Raw genomic sequence first — 22048 nt, 5'->3', positions numbered from 1 at the left:
TTGTACAGTTGATTGACCTGATTATTGTTGATTAATAATCAAGTTTGTATTAGTTTATAATTATTCTGCTTATTATTTTCACCTGATTTTATGACATCGTCGCTCACAGTCTCCTCCCACATTTTTCAGCTTGATTTTAATGAGTTTTGATCAGTTTGATTGAGGGAAAACATTCGTCTTTAATCCTGTACTGTCATCAGTGACCAGCAGGGGGAGCCAGAGCATCACAGTATAGCTCATTGCTCTTCCTCTTCTTCCTCTTCCTCCTCAGACGCCATCAGCTCAGCGAACCCTCGAGTCATCGACGACTGTCGCGCCAGGAAACTCTCCAACGACCTCAAACGCTGCACCTACTACGAGACCTGCGCCACCTACGGGCTCAACGTGGAACGGGTCTTCCAGGACGGTAAGAAGTTTGTGTTTTTTTTAAAAAAACGTAAACCTTTGAGGTCAAGGAGAGTCCAGCCCTCTGTGAAGGTCATAGCTCCGCCCCCTTCACTCACTCACTCACTTCACATTTACCTGCGCTCTCTATGAACCTGTGTGTGGCCAGCAGGGGGCAGCAGAGCACCAGGAACACACTGATAAACACTGACGTCTCTGATGAAGTGTTTGTAAATATTAGTGATGACACTGTGTGTGTTTTTAAATAGTTAGAGATGAAGAGGACGACGTTAAAACCACAGAAGAAGAAGAAGAGCTGATGTAAACGGCTTTTTTTTTTGGCAGAAGATCATAAACTGTCGACACTAAACGCTGCCTTATTATCATCTTAATGATTCAACCAGCCGTGTGTGTGTGTGTGTCTGTGTGTGTGTGTGTGTATGTGTGTGTCTGTGTGTGAGAGACAGTGTGTGTGTCCTTGTGTTCTACTCGTCATTACACCAAATTAATCAGTTTTTAATCGTCCGGAGTTTAATGTTTTCTGTTGATGCGTGAAACACGACATCAGCCTGCAGCTCCGCGTGTGTGTGTGTGTGTGTGTGTGTGTTAAGTGTTGTTATAATGTTATTGTGTGTGTGTGTGTGTGTGTGTGTGTGCGTGTGTGCGTGAGTTGTATATACATTTTATTTTTTCTCACCTGCAGATTTTCAAACTAAAAGCCTACACTCGCTCACATGACACTTAACAAATAACCTCTATTTTATTACGATTTTCACACAGAAATTTCAAAATAAAATCATCATGTGATTACATACATATATTTAAGTCTAAAATAGTCTGAGTTTTATTTAATTTTTACTGTTACGTTTTAGTTTTTTCTCTCAAACTTTTATAAACAAAAAATGTATTAGTTATGTGTGTGTGTGTGTGTGTGTGTGTTGATTATATGATCACATAATAATTCATGTGATCGTAACGAAGGAAACGCTGGTGTGTGTGTGTGTGTGTGTGTGTGACATCATCGTCTGTTTAAGAAAAAACTAAATCAGATCTTTTACTTTGAAGTTAATTTTCCCGATCAATTCATTGATCATGTGACAATTGGAAACCAATGAAAAATGTTCAACATTAGAGGTGAAATGATTTAGACGATCGATCGATCGATCGGTCGAGGAATATTGATGGATGGCTGTCGTTTATAAAGAAATAATCCAATTATTAGAATATATATATACTTTTATTTGTGTGTGTGTGTGTGTGTGTGTGTGTATGTCATGTAATTAGCTGTAATAGGAAGTGAAGCCTGGTCCAGTCGGGGGAGTGACCTCTGTGTGAGGGATGTTTGGGGAGGAGGGAGACGGAGCCGCGCTCCCTCGTCCATCAGTGCGCTAATTTAATTAGCCTGATTGTACTGACACACACACACACACACACACACACACACACACAGTCTACCTCTCCGCTCTTCTTTCTAATCCACGTTTTCTTGTTAGCGCTGCCTAACGAGCTGAGATGACCTCGCTCTCTCGCAGATGTGAAAAAAAACCAAAACGACGACGACTCAAACGCTAATCTGCTTAAAACACATTTTTTTACATTTTACATCATGACCCAGGACACTAGATGGCAGTGTGACGCCAATTTTGTAATAAAATACGAAAGAAAAATGTCTTAAATTGTCAGTTTACTACAACTTTTCCTTGTGTAAACTGAAGTTTGTAAACCGCTCACTACTCCCACACCAAAGCCCATAGAGAAAACCAGTGATTTTAACATCACAGCACACAGGAGTTCACAGGAGTTCTTGTTAAATCCGGCTTTTAAAACCCTTTGTTCGGATTAACCTCAGTGACACAAAGTGACCACACGAGGCAGCAGCAGACCAGCAGCTCCTGTGTCCCTGTGAGTTAAAATCACTGGTTTTCTCTATGGGCTTTGGTGTGGGAGAGTGAGTGGTTTACAAACTTCAGTTTCCTGTTGTTAAAGTCTGTCTAACAGCTAAAATCAGTTGTTTTCCTATTAAAAAACGTGTTTTTGTCTTTTAAAATGTGCGCCTCGTCCTCAGCGTTTTCGACCTGAAACAGTGAGCGGCAGCAGAATCACCTTCCTCCCCCCTCCTTCCTCCCCCCCCCCTCTCCCCCGGTTCGGTTGGTGCAGCCCCGTCATAAATCTGACGTTTCCATTAGAAGAAAATGGCAGCTTCTCACGGCGGAACTGAGATTGATGGACAAAGTTAAATTGCGTTAACCGTGCAGTTTAAATATTTAGCGCGGCCTTATCATAACTGTTCTTAACACTTAACGGTAAAATACAGCCTGCCAGGTGCAGGACGGACCTTCACTCTGCACACGACACACACTCGTCAGGCCGCCGTGATGATGATGATGATGATGATGGTGGCGATGATGGTGGCGTTCAGGCTCATGCCGAAGGAGTTAAGACTTTAGCGACTCCATTATCTCTGTTCCAATAAACACGGGGCGCTGTTTCGTTTCGTTTCGTTTCGTTCCGTTCGCCCCCGCGCGCACGAAAGCGTTGTTTTAATTGGGCTCGTTAAAGCCTCCAGCTTCGTTAATGAGGAGCGCCGCGTCGTAAACATTTACCTCCGGGTGACACGGCGCCGAGCCAAGGGCAGCGACATCACGGAGAGACGCTGGGAAAGACTTCGCCACCGCGTCACGTTCTGCTGCTGCTACACAAATATAACAACAACAACAACTGCAGCTAACGCCCCCGAGCTCCTACACTGATCGCGAGTCTGATTCGGATCCTCAAACAAATTCCGACTCCGATCCTGATTCTGATCCATATCCGGAATTTGAATCTACTTCTGATAATCTCCTGAAATCAGGTCTGATGGACCTTCCATCCAGAGTTTATCCTGATCTTGAATCTATCCTGAAGTCGTATGCTGATTTCCTAAACCCTTTTCTGATCCTGGTTTTTATGTCGAGCCAAAGTACTAGTCCGATCCAGATCCAGATCCTGAGTTTGAATCTACTTCTGATAATCCTGAAATCAAGTCTGATTGTCATCCGCAGTTTATCCTGATCTTGAATCTGTCTTGAAGTCGGATGCCGATTTCCTAAATCCTTTTCTGATCCTGGTTTTTATCTCGATCCTAAGTACTAGTCCGATTCTGATCCCGATCCATATCCTGAGTTTGAATCTGCTTCTCATATTCTGAGTCTGACTTTGATCCAGATTCTTATCGCGATTCTGATCCTGAACTTTAATTTGATTCTGATGACGTGCAAATCTGAATCCAGATCAGTTCAGATTCAGACTCTGATCCTCAGTCATCATGTGACCTTTAACCCTGGCACATGCTAAGCTAACTTCAGAGCGTGAACAGCGGCGTTCCTGTACGTAAACTGCTCAGAGGTGATGATTCTCGAGCTTGTGCAGCCTGTGAGATGCAATCGCTCTCCAGAACAGCAGGTGGCGACGTTTCATATTCCTCGTGTAGAAACTGGAACGCAACAAACAATTGTTAGCTTAGCTTTAAAGTCTTGAAAAACCACTCGATTCTACAGTTCTAATCTCGACAATATCAGAAAAGAGGAAGAATTTGTTGTTTTTTAAAAGTTTATTTTTCTTCTTGTGCTGTGATTGGCTGAGTCGCCAATGTTGAATGCTGATTTCAAAATAAAAGCCCTCAAAAGAGGTGGTGGGGACCAAAAACAGAGCGAAAAAAAGACAAAGACGCTGGGCTGACATTTATCAGGCGACACTGATGATATAGATATAGATATAGATATAGATATAGATAGACGTAGATATAGAGTCTGACGTGAGTCGTGAGTTTAGAAGTAAACAAATATGTGTTTGTTTACTTGTTTGTTACAAACAAACGCGACGCGACACAACGATGGAGTGGCGGAAAAACGACATCAGTCCTAATAACGCTGAGCTCAGCCTCCTCATTCTGTTCTTCATCTGTCCTGCAGCACACACACACACACACGAACACACACACACACACACACACACACACTCATCCATCAGCCGCAGTGATTATTCTCCCATCATTAGACTGAAGGGGAGGACGGAGTCGGTCGCATCAGGAGCAAAAAGGTCCATGGTGTCAATCAATGACTCCTCCCCCCTCACCCTTTACCGGCAGCCAATCACGCGGCAGCTTTGCTAATTGCATCGATCAGCAGCGGGTGGACTGATGATGATCAGAGAGACGAGAAGAAGAAGAAGAAGAAGAAGAAGAAGAAGAAGAAGAAGTTGACTAAAGTTTCCTCGCACGTTAAAAAGACCGTGGACAACAGCAGGAAAAATAAAAAGGGTTCGAGCTGTAAAACGTTTTCCTCCACATGATTTTTACGGCCCTGGTTTTATTTTTACTGCACAACCGCTGCTGCTCAATAAAACTTAAAGCTTTTACGAGTCTGTGTGTGTGTGAAGTTTTCTCTCTTATTTTGAAAGTCCTTTTGTGTTTTTGTCTCTTCATATATTAGTGTTCAGAGACAGCAGAGGTGATCTGGGACTTCTGGAATATAAATCCACTTGTACTTTTTGTTTAATTGTCATTTAGTTTCGCGTCGTCAAATGTCCGACACACCGACTTCTCTTTATTGATTTATATTATTCGTTTTATGGCGAACGCGAAACGAAGCGGTGAAAACGTAATAAGTGGTTGTTTTTGTTGTCGTTTGTGTTTCAGTCGCTCAGAAGATCGTCGCCACCAGGAAGAAGCAGCAGTTGTCCATCGGTCCCTGCAAATCCCTCCCGAACTCTCCCAGCCACTCGTCCGTCTGCTCCACACAAGTGTCGGCCGTCCACATCCCCCAGGTCAGAGGTCACTCACCCCCTCACCCCCCCCCCCTCCTCAGGGAACCCCGTTTATAACAGGGCATCTGCGGGAGCAAAGACAAAATGCAGGCGTAACGCTCTGGAATAGACTTTTATAGTTTCCTTTCCTGTCAGAGAACACACACACACATTCTTGTACTTGCTGCATACTGAGGACTGGGTTGCTGACAAAGTGAGGACCAGCATTTTCACTTTGTAAATCAACACAATTACAAATATCTACTTCATGAATGACATCTATATAGAGCTACTGGTTGCAGTACCATAAAATGTCTGCAGGTGGAGGCCCAGAGCAAAAAGGGCTGGATTTTTTTTTCCGATTCTTTTTTAATTTTTGGTCCAAAATTTGACAAAAACATCTAACTATACTATGTAGTCCAAAATTAAAAAAAAAAAAATTGACCTAAAATTTTTGGTCCAAAATTTGACAAAAGCTTCAAACTATACTGTCGTACAAAATTTGAAAAAAAAAATTGACCCAAAATGTTTGCCCCAAAATTTGACAAAAACGTCATACTATACTATGTCGTCCAAAATTAAAAAAAAAAAATTGACCCAAAATTTTTGGTCCAAAATTTGACAAAAGCTTCAAACTATACTATGTCGTACAAAATTTGAAAAAAAAAATTGACCCAAAATGTTTGGTCCAAAATTTGACAAAAACATCAAAATATACTATGTAGTCCAAAATTTGAAAAAAAAATTGAAAAAAAAAATTGACCCAAAATTTGAAAAAAAAAATTGACCCAAAATTTTTGGTCCAAAATTTGACAAAAACTTCAAACTATACTATGTCGTCCAAATTAAAAAAAAAATTTGCCCCAAAATTTGACAAAAACGTCATACTATACTATGTCGTCCAAAATTAAAAAAAAAAAAATTTGCCCCAAAATTTTTGGTCCAAAATTTGACAAAAACGTCATACTATACTATGTCGTCCAAAATGTGTTTTTTTTTTTTTTTTGACAAAATGTCCTCACTCTGTAAAAATGACCTCACTTTGTTGGTTAAAAACCCCTCACTGGTACTCAGTATGTCGCAAGTACAAGAACACACACACACACACACACACTCTCCCTCCCTGTGCGGCTTCAGGCCGTTAAGCCCTTCGATCCTCGTCCGTCAATCCTCCATTGATTTCTCATTAAAAAGCCATCGCTCAGCGTGTCGTAGCAGCGACGCCTCGTCCCTCGGGAGTCGTGTTTATCTTCCTCGCCGCCTCCGCACATCAGCCCCGCGCTGCATCTTTAACCCTCTCTGATTACTGTCAAGTGCTCGCCGCCGCCGCGCCGCGCCTTCAACACGCCGCAGAACAATGAGAGACATTTATAAAACATGAGTGAAGCCACAATCGCTGTCTGCTCCGTTTAGTCCAGCTTTTACTTTGAAGTCTCATGTTAATTAATGCTGTTTTTCTGTCCTTCGCCCCTCAGACGAGTAACGGCGGCGGCAGCTTGAGCGACTACTCGTCGTCGGTGCCGTCCACGCCGAGCACGAGTCAGAAGGAGCTCCGCATCGACGTTCCTCAGACCACCAACACGCCCACGCCCGTCAGGAAGCAGTCCAAACGCCGCTCCAACCTCTTCACCGTGAGTCTGTCCACACAAACTGGTTTACAGGACCGTAAGTCTGTCCACACCACATGTGAACACAAACTGGTTTACAGGACCGTAAGTCTGTCCACATCACATGTGAACACAAACTGGTTTACAGGACCACAAGTCTGTCCACACCACATGTGAACACAAACCGGTTTACAGGACACATGTGAAGACAAAACACTTTACAGGACTATGAGTCTGTCCACACCACATGTGAACACAAACCACTTTACAGGACCGTGAGTCTGTCCACACCACATATTAACACAAACTGGTTTACAGGACCGTGAGTCTGTCCACACCACATGTGAACACAAACTGGTTTATAGGACTGAGTCTGTCCACACCACATGTGAACACAAACTGGTTTATAGGACCGTGAGTCTGTCCAAACAAACCACTTTACAGGACACGTGAACACAAACCCCTTTGCAGGACACATGTGAACACAAACTGGTTTACAGGACCACACCAAATGTGAAGACGAGTTAAGTCTGTCCACACCACATGTTAACAAGCGTTAATGGGGATTCTAATCTGTGTTTGAGTCTTATCCAGTCTGATTCTGGTTCATATTTCGATTCGAGTTTTGATGCTGATTCAGATTCTAGGTCTTGGAGTGGAGTCTGTTTGTGTTGTTGTTTCTGATTTTGATCCTGATCAGAATATATAGTCTAATTCCGATTTAAATATTAGCCCTGATTCTAATCCTGATCTGGATTTAAATCCGATTTGATCCCAACCCTGACTAATTCTGACTCTGATGAGTCTTGACTCTGATCCTAATTCTAATGTAAATGGTGATGTCAGTAATCATCAATTAATCCGGATTAAACTAAAATATTAGCTGTGTGTAAACAGTGAAGATGTCAGTAATTAAAGTGGATTATAATCTGTGTGTGTGTGTTGATGATGGTGATGATGAAGGTGTTTGTCTCTCCTCTTCAGTCCAGAAAAGCCAGTGAGCCGGACAAAGAGAAGAAAGGTCTGGAAGCTCGGGCCGACAGCATCGGCAGCGGCCGAGCCATCCCCATCAAACAGGTGAGACTCTCACTTCCTGTCTGTCGCGTGACACTTCCTGTCTGTCGCATGACACCACCTCCTCCTCCTCCTCCTCCTCCTCCGGCGCTGCGGCCTTGATTAAACGCTGACATCACACACTTGACATCAATTAGAGTGAGAGGCTCTCCTGGGCCGAGAGAGGACATCATTAGGAGAGAGGAGACCATCCACTCTCACTCTTTTCTCCTCCTTTATTTCCTCCTCCTCCTCCTCCTCCTCCTCTCCCTCTGCTCATCCACTTCACATTCTCCTCCTCCTCCTCCTCCTCCTCCTGAGCTCTGTGATGTTAAAGACATGAAAGCAGTTGAAGGATGAAGGAGCAGAGAGGAAACGTGGCGTCCTGGTCCCCGCTGTGACGGCGAGAAGGACCTGGATTATCAGTTAATCTGCGGCGAACGCCGCGCCGCCGCCATGTTTAGAGCGGCACACCGAGCTAATCGGCTAATTAGCCGGCGCTAATCGTCGCCTCTCGCGTCGACGCCGCTGCCTCGTTAGCAAACTCCTAATGAAACAAATGGCATCTGTGATTAGGGGCCGCCTCGCCAGGAGAGAGAGAGTGGGCGAGAGACATAGAGCGACAGTGGCGGCGGCGGCGGTGATGAGAGGGAGGCGTGTGCTGCTGTTTACGTTTAAACTCTCCGTGTCAGGAACCGCCCCCGCTGCGACGCCACAGCGGACGCCGCGCTAATTGCGCTGTCGTCGTTCAGTGTGTGACGACGTTTCCTCGGCGCCTTCTTCTTCTTCTTCTTCTTCTGTGGTGCTAATGCAGCGGCGGAGCTCAGTGGGCGGAGTCCAGCGTTCCTGTTTCCTTAATTAGCTCCAAGTGTCAGGAGTGATCATCATTAGTTGACTTTTTTAAATAATTATTATTATCCTCAGTGACCTTCAGATTTTTACAAAATACTCAACATATATATATACGCACATATATGTATATATACATATATATATATATATATAAGTTTGTAAACCACTCACTCTCTCCTTATTAGAATTAGAATTAGAATTAGTCAGAGTCTAATCCTGATCTGGATTTAAATTGATCCTAATCCTGATTCTAATTCTGATTCAGGTGTGTGTGTAAATGGTTAAACTGGATTATTAGCTGTGTGTGTGAACGGTGATGTCTGTAGTCCTGAATTAATCTGGATTATTATCGGTGCGTGTAAATGGTGAAACTGGATTATTAGTTGTGTGTGTAAACGGTGATGCCTGTAGTCCTGAATTAATCTGGATTATTATAGGTGTGTGTAAACGGTTGAACTGGATTATGAGTTGTGTGTGTGAACGGTGATGCCTGTAGTCCTGAATTAATCTGGATTATTATAGATGTGTGTAAATGGTTGAACTGGATTATTAGTTGTGTGTGTGAACGGTGATGTCTGTAGTCCTGAATTAATCTGGATTATTATAGGTGTGTGTAAACGTTTAAACTGGATTATTAGTTATGTGGGTGTGTGTGTGTGTAAACATTGACCAAAGATCAATAATAATAAATCTGGATTATTAGGTGTGTTTGTGTCAACAGTGACGATGTCGGTAGTCATGAATTAATCTGGATTATTAGAGGTCTCTCCCACACCAAAGTCCATAGATAAAACCAGTGATTTTAGCTCACAGGGACACAGGAGCTGCTGGTCTGCTGCTGCCTCGTGTGGTCACTTTGTGTCACTATAGTTAATCTGGACAAAGGTTTTCAAAAGCCGAATTTTACAGAATAAGACATTTGAACTTTGTGATGTAGGCAGCAGTGGATGAACAACTCCTGTGTGCTGTGTAGTTAAAATCTTGTAAAAAATCACTGATTTTCTCTATGGGGTTTGGTGTGGGAGAGTGAGCGGTTTACAAACTTGAGTTTCCTGTCGTCTAAAACACTGAGATAAAGACGTGAACGCGTGACGTAGACGTCACAGGCGGCACAAAGAACCCTAAACTACTGCTTTCAACTAAGTTTATTAAAATGTGATTACATCAAAAAAAACATTTTCACTTCAGGTGATTTCTTTTTTTTTTTTTAACTCTCCCCAAATGGTCCAAAGCCTGCTCAACAAAAGTCCCTGCTGATCACAGTCATGCTAATAAAAGCAGACACACACACACACACACACACACACACAGTGATGTGCAGATGAAAGCAGTAGAGGCAGCGCTGTGAGGCACGGCCTCCTCCTGTTGTATTTTTTGGAAGTGGATGTTAATTGATTTGATGGTTCCCTGTGGTCGCTCTCGCCTCGTCTCTCTGTGTCGACCACGGGCTCAGCACACTGCAGACCTGCTGCCTAATTAGACTGTGTGTGTGTGTGTGTGTGTGTGTGTGTGTGTGTGTGTGTTTTACAAAGACTGTTAAAAGAGAGATTGCACTTCACATTCAAGGTTCAACTACCTTTTCCCCATTAACGCTCCATTTGCACTTGATTTTACTCTCTGTGTGCGTGTGTGTGTCTGTGTCTGTGTGTGTGTGTGTGTGTGTGTGTGTGTGTGTGTGTGTGTCCTCCCTCCCATTAGCACTGTGTTCACACTTGTTTTTAATGAGACGCTGCTCTTGTCCCTCGTTTCACTGACGTGAACTCGACCAGACATTTGTAACCACACACACACACACACACACACGACATCGGCTATTATCATTATCATTATTAACGATACCACGATTGTTTTTTATCACGTACGTACAAACATCAAGTGAATTGTGGCGTCGACGCACAGATGTTCTCTGTTCTCTACGCAAGAAAAAACTGATTTTAGTCACTTAGTAAAATATACGTCAGTTTAAGTCTACGATGATTTAAAAACATGTTTCACGTCTTTATCTTCACTGTTAGACGGACTTTCCCAACAGGAAACTCAAGTTTATAAACCGCTCACTCTCCACACCAAACCCCATAGAGAAAATCAGTGATTTTAACAGATTTTAACATCACATCAACACAGGAGTTGTTGATCCACTGCTGCCTCCATCCGTAAGTTCAAAAGTCTTATTCTGCAAAATTTGGCTTTTGAAAACCTTTGTACAGATTAACTATAGTGACACAAAGTGACCACACGAGGCAGCAGTAGACCAGCAGCTCCTGTGTCCCCGTGAGCTAAAATCAGTGATTTTCTCTATGGGGTTTGGTGTGAGAGAGACCTCTAATAATCCAGATTAATTCATGCCACTTTTGCCTCCATCACCAAGTTCAAATGTCTCATTTTGTAAAATCCGGCTTTTGAAAATCTTCGTTCAGATGTACCTCAGTGACACATAGTGACCACACGAGGCAGCAGAGTACCAGCAGCTCCTGTGAGCTAAAATCACTGGTTTTCTCTATGGGCTTTGGTGTGGGAGAGTTTTAAAATGCTGTCTCTCACTCGCTCACAGGTGTGTGTGTGTGTTAATACACTGGTAAACGTTGGTTCACGCTGTGTGTGTGTGTGTGTAAATATAAGTGGAAACACGCCTCGTCCTCGTTACCACACTGACAGACACTTTGCCGCGACCCCACGTTTTTAATGAGCGCTGGACGAAGGCGTTTCCCGGCTCTAACGGAGACGAGCGGCGTCACCTGCGGTGACCGAGAGTCACAGTGAGAGTCGCTCTAATGAGACGGAGGAGCTCAGTACACCAACAAGTGCTTTAAACACTCACCTCCTCACAGGAGGAGGAGGAAGAGGAGGAGGAGGATTCAGCTGTTGAAGCTGTAAACTCCTGTTGTTGCAGGTTGTGTTCCTGTGTTCAGTCAGTGTGTGTGTGTGTGAGAGAGTGTGAGTGCTCTTGTACTTGCGGCATACTGAGGACCACTGAGGGTTTTTAACCAAGAAAGTGAGGTCATTTTTATGGAGTGAGGACATTTTGGCCGGTCCTCACTTTGTTTTCATTGAAATCACTTCCTTAGGTTGCTATAACATGCTATACTCTACTATTTGTCAAAAAAGAAATTAAAATTTTGGACGACATAGTATAGTATGACTTTTTTATCAAATTTTGGACCACATTTTTTTTGTCAAATTTTGGACCAAATTTTTTTTCTTCAAAATTTGGACCAATTTTTTCACCCAAAATTTTGTACCAAAATTTTATTTTTTCAATTTTTTTTTTACTTTTGGACGACATTGTATAGTATGACGTTTTTGTCAAATTTTGGATCAAATTTTTTTTTTCAAATTTTGGACCAAATTTTTTTTTTTTAACTTTTGGACGACATAGTATAGTATGACGTTTTTTGTCAAATTTTGGGTAAATTTTCTTTTGTCAAATTTTGGAACTTTTTTTTTTCAAAATTGTTTTCAACTTTTGGATGACATAGTATAGTATGACGTTTTTGTCAAATTTTGGACCAAAATAAATAAATAAATAAATAAATAATCGAAAAAAATGTCCAGCCCTTTTTGCTCTGGGGCTCCACCTGCAGACATTTTATGGTACTGCAACCAGTAGTTTGTAGCTTTGTAGATGTCATTCATGAAGTAGATATTTGTAATTGTGGTCCTCACTTTGTCAGCAACCCAGTCCTCAGTATGCAGCAAGTACAAGAATGTGTGTGTGCGTGTGTGTGTAATGTGACGTGCAGTGGTGTTGTCGTGGTGAGGAACACGGCGTAGCTGCTGCTAATCTCTCTGGCAGACGTCGGACTGTGTTAGGTCATCGTCGCTGTCGTCTAACAGCGGTCGGTTAACGGATTAACAGGTTGATGAAGACGTTTGTGGTGTTTTTGACGTGGACAAACAAGACGCTTCTTGTCATTGATATTATGTGTTGTGTCGTCTCACACCGTCTTTATGACCTCCAGAAATAATATATACGTCTGTAGCAGGAAGCAGCATTTAATCCACAAAAGAGCCGCCAAACAAAAGACTCATCTTACAAAATCTACATCTGATTAAGTCTGCAATGTCTTAAGAACACGTTCACGTCTTTATCTCACTGTTAGACAGACTTGTTTAATTTTAAAAGATTAGTAAACCACTCACTCTCCCACACCAAAACCCATAGAGAAAACCAGTGATTTTAGCTCACAGGGACACAGGAGCTGCTGGTCTACTGCTGCCTCGTGTGGTCACTTTGTGTCACTGAAGTTAATCCAAACAAAGGATTTTAAATGCCGAATTTTGCAGAATAAGACATTATAAGTTTGTGATGGAGGCAGCAGTGGATCAACAACTCCTGTGTTGCTGTGATGTTAAAATCACTGATTTTCTCTATGGACTTTGGTGTGGGAGAGTGAGTGAAGAAAAACATATTTAAGCAAATTAACAAAAGACTCAGTTAATAAAATCTACGTCAGTTTTAGTCTTTTTATGTCTTGAGAACATGTTCACGTCTTTATTTCACTGTTAGACAGAATAAAACAACAGGAAACTGAAGTTTGTAAACGACTCACTCTCCCACACCAAAGCCCATAGAGAAAATCAGTGATTTTACCTCACGGGGACACATTAAATATTTTAAATGCCGAATAAAAAAAAAAAGACATTTTAACATTGTGATAGAGGCATCAGTGGATCAACTCCTGTGTGCTGTGATGTTAAAATCTTGTAAAATCAGTGATTTTCTCTATGGACTTTGGTGTGGGAGAGTGAGCGGTTTGCACACTTGACGTGAACATATAAAAAACATAAATTCTAATTAATTTATATGACAAAAAAGTTTAAAAATGAATATAGTTTTTGCTGCTTTACATAAATACCACAATATTAAACCGGAATGTCCCTTTAAACACACATGTATAGTATAAATCAAGTGTGTGTGTGTGTTGAAGGACACCTGTGTGGATGAGCTGGAGCAGGAAACACATGTGGAGTGAGACCTCCTGCTCTCAGGAAACTCTTCTTCTTCCTCCTCCTCTTCTTCTTCTCTTGCTCCTGAAGTGAGCGGCGGAGTCTTTGTTTACAGAGGCTGTTGACGGCGCCGAGCTCCTCCGACATCTGCTCCACGCCGCTAATTAGCCGCTAATTACCGGAGAGAGGCAGAGGCTCGGCCGCGTCGCCGGCGAGCGTCTGACCGAGACACTTTGAAAACCAACAGTCTGACAAATTAATTTCCTCCGAGCCGCTGGGACACAGACGCACAGCAGCCGAGGAGCTCTTCTTCTTCTTCTTCTTCTTCTTCTTCTTCTTCTTCTTCTTCTTCTTCTCTTTTCTGCGAGCAGAGACTCAGACCAGGACTCGCAGTCGATCAGAAACTCAAGGCCATGGTGTGACGCCGGAGTCAGAATCCTGCTCTAATTAAAACCTTAAACAATTCAAAATCATTATTTAACCCAAACGAGAGAAACTAAAACCCAAACTCACCCTCACAAATGTCAGAATCCGTTATTAAAGTGATAGTTCGGAATTTTGGACATAAGACCTATTTTCCAACTCAGCCGGTGTGATGGAGACGTCTGGAGACTTTCTCAAGAAATTTCATTCAGTTCTTCTAGTTGCCGAGTTCGCTGATGCTATGGTATACATAGACATAGTATAGTATGTTCCTTTTGTCAAATTTTGGACCAAGATTTTTTGTTCTCAAAATTTTTTTCAAATTTTGGACGACAGAGTATAGTATGAAGTTTTTGTCAAATTTTGGACGAAATTTTTTTTTTCTCAAGAAATTGTCAAATTTTGGACGACAGAGTATAGTATGACGTTTTTGTCAAATTTCGGACCAAATTTTTTTTCTCAAAAAATTGTCAAATTTTGGACGACAGAGTATAGTATGACGTTTTTGTCAAATTTTGGACGAACTTTTTTTTTCTCAAGAAATTGTCAAATTTGGATGACCGAGTATAGAAAGACGTTTTTGTCAAATTTTGGACGATTTTTTTTTTTTCTCAAGAAATTGTCAAATTTTGGATGACAGAGTATAGAAAGACGTTTTTGTCAAATTTTGGACCACATTTTTTTCTCTCAAAAAAAATCAAAATTTTGGACCAAAAATGTTTTTCTCAAAAAAAAGTCAAATTTTGGCCGACATAGCATACAGTATGACTTTTTGTCAAATTATGGCTAGCGCAAGTCAATGGTACCAGTTAGCATGGCATTAAAAACACTCATACTGACTCCACGTGCACCCGAGGCAAATCGATTGTAACAGCAGACTATCGATGTACATATCTGTGTTGATAGAATAATATTTGAAACAAAACTAACGTCGCATCGTATGGATTTTTGAGGGACTACTTTCTCAGCACTATACTTCCGGCAGCCGAATCAGTCCGCCTCTGCCGGAAGTATGACGCGCTGCTGCTGCTGCTGCTGAGACATAAATCCTTCAAATTGCAAGGTTGGTTTTATTTCAAACATTCTATCAACACAGATATGTACATCAATAGTCTGCCGTTACAATCGATTTGCCTCTGGTGCACTGTGGAGTCGGTATGAGTGTTTTTAATGCCATGCTAACTTGTATCATTGACTTGTGTTAGCCATAGCATCAGCAAACTCTGCAACTAGAAGAACTGAATGAAATTTCTTGAAAACGTCTCCAGACGTCTCCATCACACCGGCTGAGTTGGAAAATAGGTCTTATGTCCAAAATTCCGAACTATCACTTTAAACACCAATTTGTATTAGTCAGACTTATTTTACACAACTTTAACAAGGTTTTCTATCATAATAAACTAAGTCAAGCACCTAAAAAAGGTACTTTTACCAGTATTTATTGACAATAAATGGTACAAATCACTTTGTAAGGGAATATAATAATTAAAAATCACCTGTAGTTTGTTTTTGATGTTGTGACTGTAACTTAAACACAGTCTACATCAGCATTTTTTGCTTTTTACACTAAATGTGAAGTGATAAAAGTTTAAAATATACAACTCTGTGTAATATTACATTGACTTTTTAAAGGCTTTTATTAAAAATGTCAGACACTTCACAGTAAAACAGGTCGACGGTCTTTTCTCACGGGTGAGTAATGTGATTAAAATCATTTTAAATAGCAGAAACGACACTTTCTTCTCCTCGATAACTTCAGTGTTCGCGGTCTTTGACGTTTCCTCGAGCTCCACGACGACAGGAAACCGAAGTTTGTAAAGTCACTCACTCTCCCGCACCAAACCCCATAGAGAAAACCAGTGATTTTTAAAAGACTGTAACATCACAGCGCACAGGAGCTGTTGATCCACTTCTGCCTCCATCACTGACTTCAAATCACTTATTTTGTGAATTCTGCTTTTAAAATTTGTCATTCAGATTAACTTCAGTGGCGCAAAGTGACCACACGAGGCAGCAGTAGACCAGCAGCTCCTGTGTTTTCTCTATGAGGTTTGGTGCAGGGAGAGTTAGAATCGTCGTTGTCGTAAACGGCCTGTTGCGATGTCGTAGACGAGCGCGTGGACGACTGGTTTTGACAAGTCTCCTCCTCTTCCTCCTCCTCCTCCTCACCCCCCCCCCCCCCCTCAGGGCGGCGGGCGTCTTTGTGCGGAGTTAAATTGGATGGTTAATTCGGGCGTTATTTACCCTGTAATTCATTAAGCGCGGCGGGGGCCGTTGGCAGCGGGCAGGCTGTAATTTCACGCTCGGCAATAAAAGATGTCTCATAATCTGCTTCATTTAGCAGCCAAAGAATTTAATGAAATTAACTGCGGCCCTAATTAAGACGGTGAATATTAAAGACCTGCTATCAAGGCTTTAACGAGGGAGCGACGCCGGTCGCCTTCCGCGCGATTGGAAAAATATCATCTCCCTGGGAAGGGAAGGTTGTCACCGCTCGCAGCCATTTTGGCCGTGATGACATTTTTGTCATGCACACTAACCTCTGCAAATGAGATTTCCTGGAGGACGGGGGACACAGGGGGGAGGGGGGGGAGGGACATAGGGGGGAGGGGGGGATGACGGGGGGGGGTCGTCTCCCCCTTTCTTTAGTTTGAGAAATAATTAAAAGAACGAACACATGCGTCAATCAAAGAGCATTTTTAGATCATTACTCTGAGTGGTTTGTGTTTGTTTCCCTGTGGACACACACCACATCTGTGTGTGTGTGTGTGTGTGTGTGTGTGTACTTGTACATACTGTGAGGACCAGTGACGGTTTTTAACCAACAAAGTGAGGACATTTTGCCTGGTCCTCACTTTGTTTTCATTGAAATCACTTCCTTAGGTTGTAAACATGCTATACTCTGATTTTAGATCCTCAAATTGATACAAAAACCCAGCATTTTCCAGCCCTGGTGTTTCACACACTTTTTGCTCTGGGGCTCCACCTGCAGACATTTTATGGTACTGCACCCAGTAGTTCTTTATAGATGTCATTCGCTGAAGTAGATATTTGTAATTGTGTTGATTTATAAAGTGGAAATGCAGCAAGTACAATAGTGTGTGTGTTCTTGTGGCATACTGAGGACCAGTGAGGGTTTTTAACCAACACAGTGAGGTCATTTTTACAAAGTGAGGACATTTTTGCCTGGTCCTCACTTTGTTTTCATTGAAATCACTTCCTTAGGTTGTAAACATGCTATACTCTGATTTTAGGTCGTCACATTGGTGCAAAAACCCATTTTCCAGCCCTGGTGTATTCACACACTTTTGCTCTGGGGCTCCACCTGCAAACATGTTATGGTACTGCACGCAGTAGTTCTTTGTAGATGTCATTCGTGAAGTAGATTTTTGTAATTGTGTTGATTTATAAAGTGGAAATGCAGCAAGTACAATAGTGTGTGTGATCTTGTACATACTGAGGACCAGTGAGGGTTTTTTAACCAACACAGTGAGGTCATTTTTACAAAGTGAGGACATTTTTGCCGCTCCTCACTTTGTTTTCATTGAAATCACTTCCTTAGGTTGTAAACATGCTATACTCTGATTTTAGATCCTCAAATTGATACAAAAACCCAGCATTTTCCAGCCCTGGTGTTTCACACACTTTTTGCTCTGGGGCTCCACCTGCAGACATTTTATGGTACTGCACACAGTAGTTCTTTGTAGATGTCATTCGTGTAGTAGATATTTGTAATTGTGTTGATTTATAAAGTGGAAATGCAGCAAGTACAATAGTGTGTGTGTTCTTGTGGCATACTGAGGACCAGTGAGGGTTTTTAACCAACACAGTGAGGTCATTTTTACAAAGTGAGGACATTTTTGCCGCTCCTCACTTTGTTTTCATTGAAATCACTTCATTAGGTTGTAAACATGCTATACTAACTGAGATCCTCAATTTGGTACAAAAACCCATTTTCCAGCCCTGGTGTTTCACACACTTTTGCTCTGGGGCTCCACCTGCAGACATGTTATGGTACTGCACCCAGTAGTTATTTGTAGATGTCAATCGTGAAGTAGATATTTGTAATTGTGTTGATTTATAAAGTGGAAATGCAGCAAGTACAATAGTGTGTGTGTTCTTGTGGCATACTGAGGACCAGTGAGGGTTTTTAACCAACACAGTGAGGTCATTTTTACAAAGTGAGGACATTTTTGCCTGGTCCTCACTTTGTTTTCATTGAAATCACTTCCTTAGGTTGTAAACATGCTATACTATACATGTTTTTAACTAAGGTCCTCAATTTGGTACAAAACCCCATTTTCCAGTCCTGGTGTTTCACACACTTTTGCTCTGGGGCGCCACCTGCAAACATTTTATGGTACTGCACACAGTAGTTCTCTGTAGATGTCATTCGTGAAGTGGATATTTGTAATTGTGTTGATTTATAAAGTGGAAATGCTGGTCCTCAGTATGCAGCAAGTACAAGAATGTGTGTGTGTGGACACATTGACCCACAGAAGAAGACCAGTGTCGTCTCCACTTCCTCTCTCTCTCTCTGTGTGTGTGTGCGTGCGTGCGTGCGTGCGTGCGTGCGTGCGTGCGTGCGTGCGTGCGTGCGTGCGTGCGTGCATGTGTGTGTGTGTGTGTGTGTGAGCGAGCGATGAGGGCTTTTACTCTCTAATGAGTAGAGACTGCTGAAGTCAGGTTTGGATAATTGAGTTTATAATTAATTACCCAGAACTCTTATCAGATAAATCAGCTCCTTCTCTTTCTCCTTCTCCTTCTTCTGTGGTGTTTTATTTGATCTTCTCCTCCACGTCCTCCTGCTCCTCCTCCTCCTCCTCCTCCTCCTCCTCCTCTGACCTTCAGCGTCCTCATCTCCTCGTCATTGCTGACCTTGACGTGACCCTTCGTTAGTTTCTCCTTCTGTCGCCTTTAACACGATCGGATCCACGCGTCATTTTCACGTCAACAAAACGTGAAAATGACACCAATGATCTCACAGACTCCACAGAAGAGCTGTATAGTTATAGATAAACAACATTTTATTGTTAACTTCTCACACGTCTGTGTCTAAACTTTCCATTTTCACCCGTCTGGTGATTTAGCTGCTCTTCTTCATCCTTATATTCATTTAAAATGTGTATTTTCTGTGTTATGAGAGAACAGCATCATTTACTTTGACCTGACCTCACGGTAATTATCTTTTTCCTTTATTAAAATATTGAACTAAAGCCAGAATTAAAATTAAATGAAGTTCGATCTCTTACATAACACGTTTATTTGCACTCGGGCTGCAACGGTTGTTGGATTATTTGATATTTTGATCGTTTTTTCAGCTTCTTAAATGTAAATATTTTCTGGTTTCTTTGGAAAAAATCATTATAACTGAAAAGACATTTGAAAACATCATGAATTTGCGCCTTTTTCAACATTTTAACTACATATTATAGACAAAAGAAAACTGGTTTCACACACATTGTTTAATCCTCAAAAACAATCGTTAGTTGTTGCCTTAATTTGTACTTTTAAGAGTTAAAGCCCAAACTAAAGGGAGACATTAACTGTAAAGGAGAATTTAAAGGCCAAATATTGACATTAATAGAAAAGTGTAGCTCCACCCACTGCCTTATATGGTCAGATGTTTTAAAATCAGGTTTTTAATGCGTTTAATTTCAATCTGTTAATCATGCAAACGAAATTTTTCACATCCTACTCTGACCCGTCGACTTCTGTCGGGTCAAATATTCAGAAATATTCTCTCGTTTTTCCTCAAACAAGTGAACTTTTCTGTGATTTCAGTGTTTTGGTTCTTATTCAGTGAGGAAACGTGTGATTCTCAGACTCTGCAGAGAAACAACTGATGGATGCGGAAGACGGTTTCCTTTATTTGCCCGTGTTTTTGTTTCCTCGCTCGATCTCGGCCGCGGACCAAACCAAACGTCTCTGTCCTTGTGTGTGTGTGAGGATGATGGATGACCTCCCTGCGTATCGCGTTTATATCGCCACGTCCGGGGCCGCAGGAAGTGACACGTGTGATCTAACCTGACGCCTCTCTGGACAAAAGATCGCCGTCCCCCCGGTCCTCGCCACCGTCCACGTCTGCCGCTCCTCGCTGTCAGAGCCTCTAACGCGGCCGGGAGAGTCCATTGTCTGAGGGGAAATAGGGGTGTGATGGAGTGATCGGAGAGTAGATTAGCGCGTATCGATGGACGGGCGAGGGAAACGGCCTCTCTTTCTTATCGCGTCCTTTTCTTTCTCCTGGCGTTTGATTCTCACAAAGGAACGAACGAACTCGATTCCACTTTTTTCGTTTTTTGACGAAACTCGACAAAAGTCATTTTTATTTGACGCCGTCTTTAGTCACGAAGCCTCAGGTACGAGTGAACGAATGACTCCCATCCCTCTGGCACCGACCTTTTCTTAAGCACCGCGCCGCGATTCGTCACCGAGGCCCGAGAAGAGAAACGGTGACCGAGGGCGACTTTTAGAGTTTCTGGGTCAGCGATTAACTGATGACCTGAAAACTCGTCTTTAGTTCCTCGCTTTAAGAAGACGAAGAAGAAGAGTGAAGCTCACCGACTGAGGCCCTCGGACGTTCTCGGATGTCTAACGAATGACTTCATCTCCCCAGCGACCTTTTCCCCGGCGTTACCTCGCCATCCTTCAGCGGGGCGTAGGAGTGCGTCAGGACGGGCGACTCGGAGCGTAGATCTGAGCCTGTATTTATCTCCCGCACATCTATTTTCCCTTGTGGAGACCTTGTGAGCTGTCATGGCCGACACCCCCCCCCCCCCGTCCTGGAGGTAAAATAAGAGGCCACACACACACACACACACACAGAGGGAAGTGTGTGTGTGTGGATAATGAAAGATAGCAGCCATCAGCAGAGCGTTGGACGCGGCGTTCAATTAGCCTCTCCCTGCTGCAAACTGATCACTTGTCATCCTGAGGATGGATGAGCAGAATTAATCCTCTGACGTCTCCCTCCCCAAAATCCCAGGTTCGGACGGAAAAGTCTGAAGAAATATCGTCTCTTCGGTCTCTTCAGTCGCTCAGAGCGGCGGCTGATGGAGATCAGACGTCCTCCTCTTTCACTTCGGGAAAAAAACATGCTTCACTTTCTCTAAAAGTGGAAAAAGATTTAATAAAAGTGTTTTTCTTTCCTTTAGTTTCTGCCTTGAAACGCTCACTTTTAGGGTGAATTCCAATTCCTATCTTAACCCTCAATCTCAAAAACACGTACTCCCTCTAGTCCAAGTGCTGTCCCGATTCTCAGAATATTGAGATCCCAGAATGCATTGCGTGTTTTGCTCATAACAAAGATGGCGCCGAAAGCAGCGAAGCGAGTTACGCTACAAATGAAGTGTTTTCTTTGTTAATAGAGATATAAAAATAATCTTAGTTTAGGCTCATATTATAGATCACTGACGTCATTGTTGCCAAAGAATGACGCGCAAATGTTGTCATGCTACAAAACTTGTAACTAATGTTGCAAAAAACCTTCATATATTTTTAAAAGTTTACATTTTCATGACGTCAAACACGTTTCTAAAACTTCAAAACGATTTTGTCTCAAAGAAATGTGACAAAATCACGTTTTCATCAGGATTTTTTTCCTCAAAGTGAAACATATTTTCACTCAAGTCATTTTTTTTTTCCTTTTAAATGTTTAAAGGTTACATGAAACAAGATGGCCGACAAAGATAAGATATATTATGTTACAATTATTTAGCGTCAAAAACAGGTTATAAAATGTAACAAAAACGCGTTAATGAGGATACATTTTCCCGCCACTTATAAATCGCATAGTCCTGATATGATCGGAGGGAAGCAGCGCCCCCTTGTGGCTTTTCAAAATAAATCACTAGGACTGTATGTTCGAAGAATATTTGTACGAGTATCATCTTATAACTAACTGACAACCTAATAACTTGACTGACAAAAGGATCGTAATAAATAATCCTGACGTAAATGTGTTCTTCTTCTTCTTCTTCTTCTTTTTTGGAGTTGACAGA

General features: G+C 42.1%; 1 protein-coding gene across 3 annotated transcripts in view; it reads left to right on the top strand.

Moving 5' to 3' along the window:
* Positions 1 to 22048, top strand: part of agap1 (ArfGAP with GTPase domain, ankyrin repeat and PH domain 1) — a gene marked incomplete at both ends in the record, with an annotated part of 108672 nt that overhangs the window by 50329 nt on the left and 36295 nt on the right. For all 3 annotated transcript variants that reach the window (XM_083908540.1, XM_083908538.1, XM_083908539.1), the window contains 4 exons: positions 272 to 406; positions 5060 to 5187; positions 6642 to 6797; positions 7758 to 7850. In XM_083908540.1, the coding sequence (XP_083764666.1) occupies positions 272 to 406; positions 5060 to 5187; positions 6642 to 6797; positions 7758 to 7850 (512 nt within the window). The remainder of the gene's footprint in view (positions 1 to 271; positions 407 to 5059; positions 5188 to 6641; positions 6798 to 7757; positions 7851 to 22048) is intronic.

This window comes from Microchirus variegatus, assembly GCF_963457635.1.
Source record: "Microchirus variegatus genome assembly, chromosome: 22".
NCBI classification, from domain to species: Eukaryota; Metazoa; Chordata; class Actinopteri; order Pleuronectiformes; family Soleidae; genus Microchirus; species Microchirus variegatus.
The sequence above is the reverse complement of the archived record's forward strand: the minus strand, read 5'-3'. Positions and strand labels throughout refer to the sequence as shown.